The 19,610-nt window shown below is 52.3% G+C and overlaps 1 protein-coding gene across 1 annotated transcript in view; it reads right to left on the reverse strand.

Annotated features, from left to right (window-relative positions):
- HDX (highly divergent homeobox) overlaps nt 1-19,610 on the reverse strand; it is a 95,703-nt gene that overhangs the window by 14,238 nt on the left and 61,855 nt on the right. Inside the window, exons 6-7 of the mRNA XM_089660338.1 lie at nt 14,497-14,579; nt 10,976-11,059 (exon numbers count right to left, since the gene is read on the reverse strand). Of these exons, the coding sequence (XP_089516464.1) occupies nt 10,976-11,059; nt 14,497-14,579 (167 nt within the window). The remainder of the gene's footprint in view (nt 1-10,975; nt 11,060-14,496; nt 14,580-19,610) is intronic.

Raw genomic sequence — 19,610 nt, forward strand, 5'->3', positions numbered from 1 at the left:
ATCGCCCCCATCTCTGATCCCCATTACTACAGCTTCACTACCCACCACGACCTCATCTTCACTTCCTACCATCGCCCTCCATCTCTGATCCCCATTACTACAGCTTCACTACCCACCACCACCACATCTTCACTACCTACCATCGCCCACCATCTCTGATCCCCATTACTACAGCTTCACTACCCACCACCACCACATCTTCACTACCCACCACCACCACAGCTTCACTCCCTACCATCGCCCCCATCTCTGATCTCCATTATTACAGCTTCACTACCCACCACCACCACATCTTCACTCCCTACCATCGCCCCCATCTCTGATCCCCATTACTACAGCTTCACTACCCACCACGACCTCATCTTCACTTCCTACCATCGCCCTCCATCTCTGATCCCCATTACTACAGCTTCACTACCCACCACCACCTCATCTTCACTCCCTACCATCGCCCCCATCTCTGATCCCCATTACTACAGCTTCACTACCCACCACCACATCTTCACTACCCACCACCACCTCATCTTCACTCCCTACCATCGCCCCCATCTCTGATCCCCATTACTACAGCTTCATTACCCACCACCACCTCATCTTCACTCCCTACCATCGCCCCCATCTCTGATCCCCATTACTAAAGCTTCACTACCCACCACCACCACAGCTTCATTCCCTACCATCGCCCCCATCTCTGATCTCCATTATTACAGCTTCACTACCCACCACCACCACATCTTCACTCCCTACCATCGCCCTCCATCTCTGATCCCCATTACTACAGCTTCACTACCCACCACCACCTCATCTTCACTTCCTACCATCGCCCTCCATCTCTGATCCCCTTTACTACAGCTTCACTACCCACCACCACCTCATCTTCACTCCCTACCATCGCCCTCCATCTCTGATCCCCATTACTACAGCTTCACTACCCACCACCACCTCATCTTCACTCCCTACCATCGCCCCCATCTCTGATCCCCATTACTACAGCTTCACTACCCACCACCACCTCATCTTCACTCCCTACCATCGCCCCCATCTCTGATCCCCATTACTACAGCTTCACTACCCACCACCACATCTTCACTACCCACCACCACCTCATCTTCACTCCCTACCATCGCCCTCCATCTCTGATCCCCATTACTACAGCTTCACTACCCACCACCACCTCATCTTTACTTCCTATTATCACATCTTTCTCCGTCAACCATGTAAAACCCTAAAGATGGGGGAAACCCTTGTCCTGAAATTTGTTGCTCGTATGGTAATTGGCCAAATACCACATTATATGTATCATTTACCGGTCTTTCTATTTTCAGCCCAGAAGTAGGAGGACCCCCCCCCCCCACCCCCCAAACACATTGGCCACATCATATCCAACAAACATTTCATATCATTATGAAGCTGTCTGACCGTATGACCCAGGCAGTCATAACTTTATACTTGAGAATGGACCACAATTCAGACGCAGGTCCAGAATAGTTGGAAGGGGCTTCTCAAACCCTCAGGAACCTTTTAAACCTCTAAAGAAGTAGAAGACCCTTTCCTCGAAATGCATTAGATGTGCTGTATTCACTATCATTTCATATCATCATCAAGCTCTCTGACCATCTTCACCCGGCTCTCCTAAGTCTCTGTTGAGCTGTTCGGTCACCAATCTCCGAGAGGCAGCAGCCTACGACCACAACTAGGCCTTCACTGAAGATTCATCTCCTCTAAGGATAAGTAACCGGGTAAGCATACTTACCCAAATCAAAATCTGCTTTGTACCCGTCCAGCCCTACCCAACACCAATCCTATGACGTCATCTGTGACATCATCTGTGACATCACTAGGATTTCCTTATGAGCTCTGGTGGCCATCTTGCAGAAGGGCATAGTTGATCCCACTCGTCTGCCTCCCAACAGCAGATCCTTGAAGTAGGATGTTTCACTTTCCCCATTGACTCCTGCTGGGGGGGGCTGCTGGGGTGGGCTGTGCCCCCCCCCCCAGATTTTAACCATGCCCCCCCAGGCTGCTATTGATACTGTGCTCAGTGTTATGAGTTCCTCCTTCCTGTACTGCCACACAGGGCTCCCTAGGTCCTCCTAGATACAAGCTGCTCAAATGTCTCCCGAGCCTCAGCGCAAACCTGGCTCCTGCAGCTGCACTACCACACAGGGCGCCCAAGGTCCTCCAAGATACAACCTGCTCTGACTTCTCCTGCGCCTCAGCGCAAACCCGGCTCCTGCAGCTGCACTACCACACAGGGCGCCCAAGGTCCTCCAAGATACAACCTGCTCTGACTTCTCCTGCGCCTCAGCACAAACCTGGCTCCTGCAGGTGCACTACCACACAGGGCGCCCAAGGTCCTCCAAGATACAACCTGCTCTGACTTCTCCTGCGCCTCAGCGCAAACCCGGCTCCTGCAGCTGCACTGCCACACAGGGCTCCCTAGGTCCTCCCAGATACAACCTGCTCTGACTTCTCCTGAGCCTCAGCACAAACCTGGCTCCTGCAGGTGCACTGCCACAAGGGTGCCCAAGATTCTCCCAGATACAACCTGCTCTGACTTCTCCTGAGCCTCAGCACAAACCTGGCTTCTGCAGCTGCACTGCCACACAGGGCTCCCAAGGTCCTCCCAGATACAACCTGCTCAAATGTCTCTCAAGCCTCAGCACAAACCTGGCTCCTGCAGCTGCACTGCCACACAGGGCGCCCAAGGTCCTCCAAGATACAACCTGCTCTGGCTTCTCCTGAGCCTCTGCGCAAACCCGGCTCCTGCAGCTGCACTGCCACACAGGGCTCCCTAGGTCCTCCCAGATACAACCTGCTCTGACTTCTCCTGAGCCTCAGCGCAAACCTGGCTCCTGCAGATGCACTGCCACAAGGGCGCCCAAGATTCTCCCAGATACAACCTGCTCTGACTTCTGAGCCTCAGCACAAACCTGGCTTCTGCAGCTCCACTGCCACACAGGGCTCCCAAGGTCCTCCCAGATACAACCTGCTCAAATGTCTCTCAAGCCTCAGCACAAACCTGGCTCCTGCAGCTGCACTGCCACACAGGGCGCCCAAGGTCCTTCCAGATACAACCTGCTCTGACTTCTCCTGAGCCTCAGCGCAAACCTGACTCCTGCAGCTGCACTGCCACATAGGGTTGCCTAGGTCCTCCCAGATACAACCTGCTCTGACTTCTCCTGAGCCTCAGCGCAAACCTGGCTCCTGCAGATGCACTGCCACAAGGGCGCCCAAGATTCTCCCAGATACAACCTGCTCTGACTTCTCCTGAGCCTCAGAGCAAACCCGGCTCCTGCAGCTGCACTGCCACACAGGGCGCCCAAGGTCCTCCCAGATACAACCTGCTCTGACTTCTCCTGAGCCTCAGCACAAACCTGGCTCCTGCAGCTGCACTGCCACACAGGGCGCCCAAAGTCCTTCCAGATACAACCTGCTCTGACTTCTCCTGAGCCTCAGCGCAAACCTGACTCCTGCAGCTGCACTGCCACATAGGGTTGCCTAGGTCCTCCCAGATACAACCTGCTCTGACTTCTCCTGAGCCTCAGCGCAAACCTGGCTCCTGCAGATGCACTGCCACAAGGGCGCCCAAGATTCTCCCAGATACAACCTGCTCTGACTTCTCCTGAGCCTCAGAGCAAACCCGGCTCCTGCAGCTGCACTGCCACACACCGCTCCCTAGGTCCTCCCAGATATAACCTGCTCAAACGTCTCCCGAGTCTGAGTGCAAACCCGGCTCCTTCAGCTGCACTGCTCACAGGTTAGACTCCACTCCAAATATCAATATTGGTGATAAATAAAAACAGGGGTGAGGGGGACTGGAATCTAAGGAGATAGAAAACTGTGGGACTGGGCTCTAGAGAGACAGAAAAATGAGAAGGGGTACTCATTGCCCCCAACTATGGAACGGGTACAAAGAGATATAAAGAACTTGCTTTACTTAGAAAACTTATCAATTAAAACAGATGATGGGGGGGAGCAAAAAGTCGAAGAAAACATGAAAAAACTAAAATAATGTGGTTGCATAAGTTTGCACACCCTCTTATAACTGGGAGAACTTCCAAAGCATCAGAGGGATCTCATTGTTAAAAGGTCAGGAGAAGGGTACAAAAGAATTTCCAAGGCGTTAGATATACCATGGAACACAGTGAAGACCGTCAAATATGGCGCAACACCAGAACCCGGTTACCAGATCTTCCTCCTGGGCCCCATCTGGCATTCCCAGGCAATCAGTGCACAGACTGTCTACCACTGCTGATCACGAGGTGTTCACTCATCTGCATCAACCAGCATCCCTTGCAGAGCATCTCTACTGGTTATCGCCTGCCGTCCAGGTTCCAGCACCCGTGCTACCCCAAGCCTTGCATGCCTGTTTCCATATTCAGGTGTGGTTGGACCACCCAGAAACTAGGTGTGACCTGAACAGGACCACCCATAAGATCGTAGGCGGGCGAACTGCAAGGGAAGCCCTCTCACCACTCCAGCCTCCACCATGGTACGTGCTACCCTGGGCCTTGCATGCCGGTTTCCATATTCAGATGTGTTTGGACCACCCAGAAACTAGGTGTGACCTGAACAGGACCACCCATAAGACCGTAGGGGGGAGAAGTGCAAGGGAAGCCCTCTCACCACTCCAGCCTCCACCATGGTACGTGCTACCCTGAGCCTTGCATGCCAGTTTCCATATTCAGGTGTTTTTGGACAACCCAGAAACTAGGTGTCACCTGAACAGGACCACCCATAAGATCGTAGGCGGGCGAACTGCAAGGGAAGCCCTCTCACCACTCCAGCCTCCACCATGGTACGTGCTTCCCTGGGCCTTGCATGCCGGTTTCCATATTCAGATGTGTTTGGACCACCCAGAAACTAGGTGTGACCTGAACAGGACCACCCATAAGACTGTAGGCAGGCAAACTGCAAGGGAAGCCCTCTCACCACTCCAGCCTCCACCGAAGTACATGCTACCCTGAGCCTTGCATGCCTGTTTCCATATTCAGGTGTGCTTGGACCACCCAGAAAGTAGGTGTGACCTGAACAGGACCACCCATAAGACTGTAGGCGGGAGAACTGCAAGGAAAGTCCTTTCACCACTCCAGCCTCCACCATGGTACGTGCTACCCTGGGCCTTGCATGCCTGTTTCCATATTCAGGTGTGCTTGGACCACCCAGAAAGTAGGTGTGACCTGAACAGGACCACCCATAAGACCGTAGGCGGGCGAACTGCAAGGGAAGCCCTCTCACCACTCCAGCCTCCACCATGGTACGTGCCACCCTCAGCCTTGCATGCCGGTTTCCATATTCAGGTGTGCTTGGACCACCCAGAAAGTAGGTGTGACCTGAACAGGACCACCCATAAGACCGTAGGCAGGAGAACTGCAAGGGAAGTCCTTTCACCACTCCAGCCTCCACCATGGTACATGACAATATCACAACCTTCTAAATTTTAGCAAGCCCAAAACTCCTAATTGGCCTTATGTCAAGAGCAACAGTGTGCATGTGGGCACATGCCTGATGAAGGGGTCCTGCGAGACTCTGAAACGTTGCCTTGCTGTAACTATGTGATTGTTCATTAAAACTTTTGGACCCATATTGGTGATCCTCGGTGTGCTGGTGACATCCTCCCTTTCCCATGTGGACACTCAGGCTCATCCTCCACAGATACTGGTGCCTAGTGGACTATTTAGTCATGGCGCCCTCTACAGCTTACCTGACTCCAGTGCTGTTCCAGCGTCCTTCCACCTGCTCCCTTCATTGCCCTAGCAGTCCCCGTCTCATACTCCAGGGGTGCAGGGACAGGAATTGTGCAAGACGCTACCCTCATCATACTGAGCTCCTCATACAGCAGTGATCTCCAAACTGCGGCCCGAGGGCTGGATGTGGCCCTTTGATAGCCTTTATCCGGCCCTTGGGGCACTATTTCTAACCAGGACACCAAAAGAGGGGCATGATCCCCCCCAACTGACACCAGCAATGGGGCCCTTTTCTTCCCACTAATATCAATGATGGGGCCCTATTCCATCCACTAACATCAATGATGGGCCAACATTTCTTCCAGTGATAGCAAGGACGGGGCACAACTCCTCCTCCTACTGACCACAGGCACTATGTAAAGGAAAGTTTGGAGACCCCTGTCCTAGGGAATGTCTAATGGAGGATATCTCACAGGGAACGTCTAATGGAGGATCTCTCACAGTGAATGTCTAATGGAGGATGTTTCATGTGGGAAGATGCAGGATATCTCCAAGGGAACATCTAATGGAGGATATCTCACAGGGAACGTCTAATGGAGAATATCTCACAGGGAATGTCTAATGGAGGATATCTCACAGTGAATGTCTAATGGAGGATATCTCACAGGGAACGTCTAATGGAGGATCTCTCACAGTGAATGTCTAATGGAGGATGTTTCATGTGGGAAGATGGAGGATATCTCCAAGGGAACATCTAATGGAGGATATCTCACAGGGAACGTCTAATGGAGGATATCTCACAGGGAATGTCTAATGGAGGATATCTCACAGTGAATGTCTAATGGAGGATATCTCACAGTGAATGTCTAATGGAGGATATCTCCAAGGGAATTTCTAATGGAGGATATCTCACAGTGAATGTCTAATGGAGGATGTTGCATGTGGGAAGATGGAGGATATCTCCAAGGAACCGTCTAATGGAGGATATCTCCAAGGGAATGTCTAATGAAGGATATCTCACAGGAAATGTCTAATGGAGGATATTTCATGTGGGAAGATGGAGGATATCTCAGAGGGAATGTCTAATGGAGGATGTTTCATGTGGGAAGATGGCGGACATCTCACAGGGAATCTCTAATGGAGAATATCTCACAAGGAATGTCTAATGGCGGATGTTTCATGATGGAAGATGGAGGATATCTCCAAGGGAACGTCTAATGGAGGATATCTCACAGGGAACGTCTAATGGAGGATATCTCAGGGAACGTCTAATGGAGGATATCTCAGGGAACGTCTAATGGAGGATATCTCACAGGGAACGTCTAATGGAGGATATCTCAGGGAACGTCTAATGGAGGATATCTCACAGGGAACGTCTAATGGAGGATATCTCAGGGAACGTCTAATGGAGGATATCTCACAGGGAACGTCTAATGGAGGATATCTCAGGGAACGTCTAATGGAGGATATCTCAGGGAACGTCTAATGGAGGATATCTTCAAGGGAACGTCTAATGGAGGATATCTCACAGGGAACATCTAATGGAGGATATCTTCAAGGGAACGTCTAATGGAGGATATCTCACAGGGAACATCTAATGGAGGATATCTAACAGGGAATATCTAATAGAGGATATCTCCAAGGGAATGTCTAATGGAGGATATCTCAGGGAATGTCTCATGGAGGATATCTCACAGGGAATATCTAATGGACGATATCTCAGGGAATGTCTCATGGAGAATGTTTCATGTGGGAAGATGGAGGTTATCTCCAAGGTAATGTTTAATGGAGGATATCTCACAGTGAATATCTAATGGAGGATATCTCAGGGAACGTCTAATGGAGGATATCTCAGGGAACGTCTAATGGAGGATATCTCACAGGGAATGTCTCATGGAGGATATCTCACAGTGAATATCTAATGGAGGATATCTCAGGGAACGTCTAATGGAGGATATCTCAGGGAACGTCTAATGGAGGATATCTCACAGGGAATGTCTCATGGAGAATGTTTCATGTGGGAAGATGGAGGATATCATACAGGTATGTGAAAGCTTAGCTCCACTGACTGTGTGCCTAGACCCCCACGACGTCCGGCTGTGCCGTATCATCTTACATATAATATTCCCGTAATATTCTTCACACCCAGGAGGGTGAGGAGAGTAGATTTGGGGGATGCCGATGGTGAAATGGGGTGACGCAGAAAAAAGGAAACGTCACCCCAGCCTTACACGCCATTTATTTTTAAAATATTTGTTTGGTTTGAAAACTGCAGCTTGTGCGTTCTCCAGAGATATTCAACAATCGAAAAAGAAAAAAAAAATACAAATGTGGTTTCCTGTGGAATGATTTGCCCGGCGAGCGCACAGCAGCGCGGGGAATGGTTCTGGACGCCCGGCCTTGGTCCGGCTCTGACAGGCGATCATGGCGTGACTCACCGCTCGCTAGCTTTTCACGACCCGCCGCGCACACCGCGCCAATCCAGCGGAGACTCTGCACACCAGCCGTCGGGGTTGGCGGCAGAAATCCCCCCGCCGGTTCGGTTACCATGGCATCTGCTGGAATTCGTTTCACGAGAAATGAAAACAGATTCTCCCCGAACTGCCATTAGGGCTAAATTGAATCAGTGATCCCTCCTGGAGCCAGCGCGAGAATTAACCGCGACAAACTCCGCCCACCGCGTGCTAACCTGCGAAACGGGAAAAGGATGGATTGTCGGGGGCTGCGCTGAGTCTGAAATCCATCTTCATCTTCCGCAGTCTCAAAGAACTCACGCACACGGGACGTTTTTAGTCCTCACGCACACGGGACGTTTTTAGTCCTCACGCACACGGGACGTTTTTAGTCCTCAGGCACACGGGTAATAATAGTCCTCACGCACACGGGACGTTTTTAGTTCTCACGCGCACGGGACGTTTTTAGTCCTCACGCACACGGGACGTTTTTAGTCCTCACGCACACGGGAAGTTTTTAGTCCTCACGCACACGGGACGTTTTTAGTCCTCACGCACACGGGACGTTTTTAGTTCTCACGCACACGGGACGTTTTTAGTCCTCACGCACACGGGACGTTTTTAGTCCTCACGCACACGGGACGTTTTTAGTCCTCACGCACACGGGACGTATTTAGTCCTCACGCACACGGGACGTTTTTAGTCCTCATGCACACGGGACATTTTTAGTCCTCATGCACACGGGACATTTTTAGTCCTCATGCACACGAGACAAAATGATAAAAATTTCATCTGAGTACAGTGTTGCATGACCGCGCAATTCTCATTCAAAGTGTGACAGCGCTGAAAGCTGGCCTGGGGGGGGGGGAGGGGAAAGGGGGGAAGTGTCCTGTAGGCAGGAAGGGGTTAGAAGTGCCCTGTAGGCAGGAAGGGGGTAGAAGTGTCCTGTAGGCAGGAAGGGGGTAGAAGTGCCCGGTAGGCAGGAAGGGGGTAGAAGTGTCCTGTAGGCAGGAAGGGGGTAGAAGTGCCCGGTAGGCAGGAAGGGGGTAGAAGTGTCCTGTAGGCAGGAAGGGGGTAGAAGTGTCCTGTAGGCAGGAAGGGGGTAGAAGTGTCCTGTAGGCAGGAAGGGGGTAGAAGTGTCCTGTAGGCAGGAAGGGGGTAGAAGTGTCCTGTAGGCAGGAAGGGGGTAGAAGTGTCCTGTAGGCAGGAAGGGGGTAGAAGTGTCCTGTAGGCAGGAAGGGGGTAGAAGTGCCCGGTAGGCAGGAAGGGGGTAGAAGTGTCCTGTAGGCAGGAAGGGGGTAGAAGTGTCCTGTAGGCAGGAAGGGGGTAGAAGTGCCCTGTAGGCAGGGAGGGGGTAGAAGTGCCCTGTAGGCAGGAAGGGGGTAGAAGTGCCCGGTAGGCAGGAAGGGGGTAGAAGTGTCCGGTAGGCAGGAAGGGGGTAGAAGCGCCTGGTGGGCAGGAAGGGGGTGACAGTGCCTGCCAGGCGAGGGGCAGGAAGGGGGGGACAGTGCCCGGTAGGCGAGGGGCAGGAAGGGGGTGACAGTGCCCGGCAAGCGAGGGGCAGGAAGGGGGTGACAGTGCCCGGCAGGTGAGGGGTGAAAGGTGTCATTTGAACTGCCCTTTCTGTCTCCGCCTGGTTCATGGTTCCTGACAGAAGTCCTCAGAGATAGCTGAGAACAATGTAACGAATGGTCAGTACAGACAGAGGAAAGAGAATGTTAGGATCTCACTGGATTTCTGGCAGGATCAACAGATATATTTATCTTTTACCCCCTCCTCCCAGCCCTGGAGTTTCCTATACCGGGGTCTTCACGTCCCGGGGGTGGGGGGGGGGACTGCCTGATCCCACAGTGGCCGGTACTACCAGCTCCTGATCAGTACTGTGGGCTGCCGGTGTCACGGACTCCAGGAGCGAGACCCTTGTACTTGTTATTACTCCTCTAGGACAGTGGGGGGCGCCGGTACTTAATATGCAGCCTTTCCCTCAAAGTTCCTCTCCAACTCAGCCAGCTCACCGTTCTTCCAATACGGCGCTCAGCTGTTGGATCCATAAAATACACAACGGAACCCGGGAAATACATCGACATATATATGCTTCATAAATAAATAGCACACAGGGAAGGGGGGGGGGCAGAAGGGACAGATGCCACAGGTGCAAGGTTTTCATGTGGGGGGGGGGGGGGGCAGGAGGGGCAGCAGTGTAATCATGTGTGTGTGGGGGAGGGGGGGGGGCAGGAGGGGCAGCAGTGTAATCATGCGGGTGGGGGGGCAGGAGGGGTAGCAGTGTTTTCATGTGTGTGTGTGTGTGTGGGGGGGGGGGGGGGGGGTCAGGAGAGGCTGCTTCCCCAGGTGCAGGAGTTTCATGTGGAGAGGGCAAGAAGCCCCAGGTGCAGGGTTTTCATGGGGGGGGGCAGCTGCCCCAGTGTTTTCATAGGGGGTGGTGCCTCCTGGCGAGCCCCACCTACCTATCACACCTTGCCTTCTGACCTGTGACCTGTTGAGGGGACCAGCAGGGGGCAGAGAGGCTCCAGGTGAAATGTGATTGGTGGACCTGAAGTTGCGCAGGACGGTGGCAGCTGGGAGAGGAATCCCAATTGTAGAAGATGATGGGGCGTGACCCTGAGAGGGGGGAGGGGCACAGTTAGGCATCCACACCCTGAGCCCTGTGTGGCCCCTCCCCCGTACTGCCTATATATTGGAATATATGAGGGACAATGCAGGGTAAGTGGGGTGTAGCGGGCAGCACATCAGCCAAATTCCACCCAGGACATTAGCTGCATGGAGTTTGCATGTCCTCCCTGTGCCTGTGTGTCCATGTATCAGTCTGATCACCTTATAATCCAGCAGGGAGCGCATCTGTTCAGCATCCAGCTTGCTGATGGTGTCACCGATCTCCTCCTCCGGAGCCTCCACCTTCTGTGACAGAGAATGGGGAATTGGTCATTAATAGCAACATACACACAGGGGTCACCGCACGGAGCGTACACACAGGGGTCACCGCACAGAGCGTACACACAGGGGTCACCGCACAGAGCGTACACACAGGGGTCACCGCACACAGCGTACACACAGGGGTCACCGCACAGAGCGTACACACAGGGTTCACCGCACAGAATGTACACACCGGAGTCACCGCACACAGCGTACACACAGGGGTCACCGCACACAGCGTACACACAGGGGTCACCGCACGGAGCGTACACACAGGGGTCACTGCACGGAGCGTACACACAGGGGTCACCGCACACAGCGTACACACAGGGGTCACCGCACACAGCGTACACACAGGGGTCACCGCACGGAGCGTACACACAGGGGTCACTGCACGGAGCGTACACACAGGGGTCACCGCACGGAGCGTACACACAGGGGTCACCGCACAGTGCGTACACACAGGGGTCACCGCACAGTGCGTACACACAGGGGTCACCGCACAGAGCGTACACACAGGGGTCACCGCACAGAGCGTACACACAGGGGTCACTGCACAGAGCGTACACACAGGAGTCACCGCACGGAGCGTACACACAGGGGTCACCGCACGGAGCGTACACACAGGGGTCACTGCACGGAGCGTACACACAGGGGTCACTGCACAGAGCGTACACACAGGAGTCACCGCACACAGCGTACACACAGGGGTCACCGCACGGAGCGTACACACAGGGGTCACCGCACAGTGCGTACACACAGGGGTCACTGCACAGGGCGTACACACAGGGGTCACCGCACAGAGCATACACACAGGGGTCACCGCACACGGCGTACACAGGGTTCACCGCACAGAGCGTACACACAGGGGTCACCTCACAGAGCGTACACACAGGGGTCACCGCACAGAGCGTACACACAGGGGTCACCTCACAGAGCGTACACACAGGGGTCACCGCACAGAACGTACACACAGGGTTCACCGCACAGAATGTACACACCGGAGTCATCGCACACAGCGTACACACAGGGGTCACCGTACAGAGCGTACACACGGGTCACCGCACGGAGCGTACACACAGGGGTCACAGCACACAGCGTACACACGGGTCACCGCACAGAATGTACACACAGGGGTCACCGCACAGAATGTACACACAGGGGTCACCGCACAGAGCGTACACACAGGGGTCACCGCACGGAGCGTACACACAGGGGTCACCGCACAGAGCGTACACACAGGGGTCACCGCACAGAGCGTACACACAGGGGTCACCGCACACAGCGTACACACAGGGGTCACCGCACAGAACGTACACACAGGGGTCACCGCACAGAGCGTACACACAGGGGTCACCGCACAGAATGTACACACAGGGGTCACCGCACGGAGCGTACACACAGGGGTCACCGCACAGAATGTACACACAGGGGTCACCGCACAGAATGTACACACAGGGGTCACCGCACAGAATGTACACACAGGGGTCACCGCACAGAATGTACACACAGGGGTCACCGCACAGAGCGTACACACAGGGGTCACCGCACAGAATGTACACACAGGGGTCACCGCACAGAATGTACACACAGGGGTCACCGCACAGAGCGTACACACAGGGGTCACCGCACACAGCGTACACACAGGGGTCACCGCACAGAGCGTACACACAGGGGTCACCGCACAGAATGTACACACAGGGGTCACCGCACAGAGCGTACACACAGGGGTCACCGCACACAGCGTACACACAGGGACTATGGGACTATGGACTATGGACTATAGACTATGACCTACAGACTATAAACTATGGGACTATGGACTATGACTAGATACTCTGGACTATGGGCTACAGACTATAGTACTAGGACTATGGAACTATGGACTATGAACTATGAGCTGCAGACTATGAATTATGGGACTATATACTATGGGACTATGACTAGATACTCTGGACTATGGGCTACAGACTATAGTACCAGGACTATAGGACTATGGGACTATTGATTTATGGACTATGGGACTATAAACTATGGGACTATACTATACAAACTATGAATTAATGGGACTATATACTAAGTACAATGGACTATGTGTTATAGACTATGGGACAATGAACTATGGACTATGGGACTATGGACTATGACTGGTTACTATGGGCTATGGGACTATGAACTATGGGACTATGTACTTGTGACATAAATTCGTGACAGTACTATGAATGAATGGGACTATATACTAAGCACTCTGGACCATGGGCTACAGACTATAGTACTAGGACTATGGGACTATTGATTTATGGACTATGGGCTATGGACTATGAGCTACACACTATGATCTATGGGACTATGTACTATGAATGAATGGGACTATATACTAAGTACTCTGGACTATGGGTTATAGACTATGGGACAATGAACTATGGACTATGGGACTATGGGCTATGACTGGTTACTATGGGCTGTGGACTATGGGCTATGACTGGTTACTATGGGCTATAGACTATGACTGGTTACTATGGGCTATGACTGGTTACTATGGGCTATGACTGGTTACCATGGGCTATGGACTATGACTGGTTACTATGGACTATGGGCTATGACTGGTTACTATGGACTATGAGCTATGACTGGTTACTATGGGCTATGACTGGTTACTATGGACTATGGGCTATGACTGGTTACTATGGGCTATGGACTATGGGACTATGGGCTATGACTGGTTACTATGGGCTATGGACTATGGGCTATGACTGGTTACTATGGGCTATGGACTATGGGACTATGGGCTATGACTGGTTACTATGGGCTATGGACTATGGGCTATGACTGGTTACTATGGGCTATGGACTATGGGCTATGACTGGTTACTATGGGCTATGGACTATGGGACTATGGGCTATGACTGGTTACTATGGGCTATGGACTATGGGCTATGACTGGTTACTATGGGCTATGGACTATGGGCTATGACTGGTTACTATGGGCTATGGACTATGGGCTATGACTGGTTACTATGGGCTATGGACTATGGGCTATGACTGGTTACTATGGGCTATGGACTATGAGCTATGACTGGTTACTATGGGCTATGGACTATGGGCTATGACTGGTTACTATGGGCTATGGACTATGATCAGGTACTCTGGACTATGGGCTACAGACAATAGTATGGTGGACTATAGAATATGAACTATGGACTAGATACCAGGGACTACGGGACTTGTAGTGTACACAGGGCAGTGTTCAGGACCACAACGAATGTGCACTGCTTGCGCCAAACAAATGGAAGTAAGGGGGAAGAGGAGAGGCGTGGGAGCTGATTGTTCTTCCATGAATGATGACACAAAGCTCCTGCACTGTCCCCAGAGACTCCACAGCACATTTCTCGGTCTGTAATGACATCTTCCCTCTCTACGTACCACGTTGTGCACAGGGAGGCCGTCTGCGCCGTCTTCTTTAGCTGCTACATCATCGGTGCGCCCCACATCCGCCGCGTCATCCGCTGCAAAGACAAGACAGATCCAGGTCACCGTGTGGAAGATATGTGATGAAAACAGATTTCATTTATACATTTTATTAGCATGATGATGGGAGGGGGAGGGGTGGGAAATAAATTACGTTGTGAACGTGTTTTTTTTTTTTGGGGGGGGGGCAGGGGGGGTTATTTCCTTTTTTCTTATTTTTCTGGTCTTTGTTTTTTTTTAACTCCATGGATGGAAAGGATTCCACCGAAAACTGTCACGCCTATCATCGGGGCGACACCTGCAGGGGGATCCCGGGTCATTTGAACCCCCTCTATTATATATAGATCCCCCCGACAGTAAAGGTCCAGCGATAGCAAATTCCTCAGGGGCCGGCTCTGACACTGATGTCCCTCCCCCTCGCAGCAGTGTCCACCCACTGGAAGAGGATATCCTGCCCCCTCCAGTCATGTTATATCATTTCAGGGCGGTGGGGGCCCCAGAGTAGATTTTGCATACTGGGGGGGGTTCAGTGATTTCAACTACACCTGGCTGTAGCTTTAACATAGACCTTCTATTATACATATTAGCCGCCATTGTGGACCTCCTATAGAACATGTGAATTGCCTGGCTGTCATGTCTGAACCTCTGCTTTCTGAACCGCTGAGGTGGAACAAGAAACGTCAGATGCCCTTCTCTGCATACTTCTAGATCAGTCATGGATCATGACAGCCAGGAAGACAGCATTCCGAAAAATCATCAGTCCTCGGTTCCCTCCAAACACACACTATATTGCCAAATGTATTGGGCCCGCCATCCCAATCATGTGATTCAGGTGTTCCAATCCCCTCCATATCATGTGATTCAGGTGTTCCAATCCTCTCCCAATCATGTGATTCAGGTGTTCCAATCCCCTCCCAATCACGTGATTCAGGTGTTCCAATCCCCTCCTTATCATGTGATTCAGGTGTTCCAATCCCCTCCATATCATGTGATTCAGGTGTTCCAATCCCCTCCCAATCATGTGATTCAGGTGTCCCAATCCCCTCCATATCATGTGATTCAGGTGTTCCAATCCCCTCCCAATCACGTGATTCAGGTGTCCCAATCCCCTCCATATCATGTGATTCAGGTGTTCCAATCCCCTCCCAATCATGTGATTAAGGTGTCCCAATCCCCTCCCAATCATGTGATTCCGGTGTTCCAATCCCCTCCCAATCATGTGATTCAGGTGTCCCAATCCCCTCCATATCATGTGATTTAGGTGTTCCAATCCCCTCCATATCATGTGATTTAGGTGTTCCAATCACCTCCATATCATGTGATTCAGGTGTTCCAATCCCCTCCATATCATGTGATTCCAGTGTTCCAATCCCCTCCATATCATGTGATTCAGGTGTTCCAATGCCCTCCATATCATGTGATTCAGGTGTTCCAATCCCCTCCATATCATGTGATTCAGGTGCTCCAATCCCCTCCCAATCATGTGATTCAGGTGTTCCAATCCCCTCCATATCATGTGATTCAGGTGCTCCAATCCCCTCCATGGACACAGGTGTATACAATCAAGCCCCTAGGCATGCAGACGGCTTCTACAAACATTGGTGAAAGAATGGGTTGCTCTCAGGAGCTCAGTGACTCCAAGCGTGGTCCCGTGATAGGTGGCCACCTGGGCAATAAGTCCATCCGTGACGTTTTCTGGCTACTAAATATTCCACGCTCAACTGTTAGTGGGATTATAACAAAGTGGAAGCCACTGGGAACAACAGCCACTCAGCCACCAAGTGGTAGGCCACGTCACATGACAGGGCGGGGTCAGCGCATGCTGAAGCGCACAGTGCGCAGAAGTCGCCAACTGTCTGCAGAGTCAATAGCTAAAGACCTCCAAACTTGGTGTGGCCTTCAGATGAGCCCAACAACAGTGCGTAGAGAGCTTCATGGAATGGGTTTCCATGGCCGAGCAGCTGCATCCAAGCCTTCCATCACCAAGTGCAATGCAAAGTGTTGGATGCCGTGGTGTAAAGCACGCCGCCACTGGACCCTAGAGCAGTGAAGGCGTGTTCTCTGGAGTGACGAATCACGCTTCTCTGTCTGGCAATCCGATGGACGTGTCTGGGTTTGCCGGTTGCCAGGAGAACGGTACTTGCCTGACTGCACTGTGCCAAGTGTAAAGTTTGGTGGAGGGGGGATTATGGTGGGGGGGCTGTTTTTAGGGGTTGGGCTTGGCCCCCTAGTTCCAGTGAAGGGAACTCTTAAGGCAACATTTTGGACAATTTCATGCCCCCAACTTTGTGGGAGGAGTTTGCGGATGGCCCCTTCCTGTTCCAACATGACTGCCCCCCAGTGCACAAAGCAAGGTCCATAAAGACATGGAGGAGCCAGTTTGGGGTGGAGGAACTTGACTGTCCTGCACAGAGTCCTGACCTCAACCCCATAGAACACCTTTGGGATGAATTAGAGTGGAGACTGCGAGCCAGGCCTCCTCCCCCGACATCAGTGCCTGACCTGACAAATGTGCTTCTGGAAGAATGGTCCAACCTTCCCATAGACACCCTCCTAAACCTTGTGGGGGGCCTTCCCAGAAGAGTTGAAGCTGTTATAGCTGCAAAGGGCGGGGCCAACTCAATATTGAACCCTACAGACCAAGACTGGGGGGCCATTAAAGGTCATGTGTGTGGAAAGGGTGGGGCCAACTCAATATTGAACCCTACGGACTAAGACTGGGAGGGGCCATTAAAGGTCATGTGTGTGGAAAGGCCGGCCCAACTCAATATTGAACCCTACGGACTAAGACTGGGGGGCCATTAAAGGTCATGTGTGTGGAAAACGGTGGGGCCAACTCAATATTGAACCCTACGGACTAAGACTGGGAGGCCATTAAAGGTCATGTGCGTGGAAAGGGCGGGGCCAACTCAATATTGAACCCTACGGACTAAGACTGGGAGGCCATTAAAGGTCATGTGCGTGGAAAGGGCGGGGCCAACTCAATATTGAACCCTACGGACTAAGACTGGGAGGCCATTAAAGGTCATGTGCGTGGAAAGGGCGGGGCCAACTCAATATTGAACCCTACGGACTAAGACTGGGAGGCCATTAAAGGTCATGTGCGTGGAAAGGGCGGGGCCAACTCAATATTGAACCCTACCCGACTTTCCCACTTTCCGAGGTGTGTCCTGCGGCACAAAGTTCGGCTCGGCAGGTGAACATGTGGATTCACGAACAGATCCTTCATTTGTCGGGGTGTTTGAAGAGGCTCTCAAGACAAAGCTGCTCCGAGGTCAGGCGGTTGTCCGCAGCAAAGCCACGCAGTTTGGAGTCAATTGCATATTAATTGTGCGCATTTTTTGACAGCGGGTGAGGACTTCACTTCCTCCTATGCTGGGATTCAGACCCCTGTAACCACCATCACTAACCACATCCCTTTTTTGGGGGCGGTGCTGTGTTGGTGCTGGGAGTAAAGGTGGGGGAGTTCAGTCCCCGCCCCTGAACCCCCTGTTATATTAAAAGCAGAGATAATATATTGATAAAATGAATGATTCAATGATGTATAAAACCATTGACAGCGTAGTAAGAGCACAGGCTGGGGCCCAGTAAGCGCACAGGCTGGGGCCCGGTATTAGCACGCTGAGCATATAGAGCGCAGGGGTCAGAAGTATGTTGCCGTGTCTATTACATTGCCGGTCAGCAAGCTGTCAGCTCTAGAACCGGTGTCAATGGGAGTAAAAATAACCAGAGCTGCCAATGGTTGAAGAAAAAAAAAGTAAGGATGCCTTGAAAGCATTGGGAAGGAAAATGTAGTGTGCTATTTGAGCCGCCCTCCGGGAGGAGTAGTAGTAAAATAAGCCCCACTCCTGATGTTAGAGCCAGCTATGTAAATACCCAGCATGTGCCAGGGCCAGCAATAACCCCCAGCAAATATCAGGGCCAACAAGAACCCCCAGCATGTGCCAGGGCCAGCAATAACCCCCAGCAAATATCAGGGCCAACAAGAACCCCCAGCATGTGCCAGGGCCAGCAATAACCGCCAGCAAAAGTCAGGGCCAGCAATAACTCCCAGCAAAAGTCAGGGCCTGCAATAACCCCCAGCAAATGTCAAGGCTGGCAATAACCCCCAGCAACTATCAGGGCCAACAAAAAACCCCCAGCATGTGCCAGGGCCAGCAATAACCCCCAGCAGGTGTCAAGGCTGGCAATAACCCCCAGCAAGTGTCAGGACCAGCAAGAACCCCCAGCATGTGCCAGGGCCAGCAATAATTCCCAGCAAGTGTCAAGGCCAACAAGAACCCCCAGCAAGAGTCAGGGACAGCAAGAACCCTCAGCAAGTGTCAGAACCAGCAAGAACCCCCAGCAAGAGTCAGGACCAGCAATAACCCCCTGCAAATGTCAGGGACTGCAAAAATCCCCAGCAAATGTCAGGGACAGCAATAACCCCCAGCAAGTGTCAGAACCAACAAGAACCCCCAGCAAGTGTCAGGGACAGAATGAACCCTCAGCAAGTGTCAGGGCCAGCAATAACCCCCAGCAAGTGCCAGGGCCAGCAATAACCCCCAGCAAGTGTCAGGACCAGCAAGAAACCCCAGCAAGTGCCAGGGCCAGCAATAACCCCCAGCAAGTGTCAAGGCCAACAAGAACCCCCAGCAAGTGTCAGGACCAGCAAGAACCCCCAGCATGTGCCGTGGCCAGCAATAACCCCCAGCAAGTGTCAAGGCCAACAAGAACCCACAGCAAGTGTCAGGGACAGCAAGAACCCTCAGCAAGTGTCAGAACCAGCAAGAATCCCCAGCAAGAGTCAGGACCAGCAATAACCCCCTGCAAATGTCAGAACCAACAAGAACCCCCAGCAAGTGTCAGGGACAGAAAGAACCCTCAGCAAGTGTCAAGGACAGAAAGAACCCTCAGCAAGTGTCAGAACCAGCAATAACCCTGAGCAAATGTCATGGCCAACAAGAACCCCCAGCAAATGTCAGGGCCAGCAAAAAAAAACCCAGCAAGAGTCAGGGCCAGAAAGAACCCCCAGAAAGTGTCAGGGCTAGCAAAAACCCCGAGCAACGGTCAGAACCAGCAATAACCCC

This window comes from Staurois parvus, unplaced genomic scaffold, assembly GCF_062004578.1.
Source record: "Staurois parvus isolate SC_StPar_1 unplaced genomic scaffold, SC_StPar_1.0 ptg001226l, whole genome shotgun sequence".
Lineage (NCBI taxonomy): Eukaryota > Metazoa > Chordata > Amphibia > Anura > Ranidae > Staurois > Staurois parvus.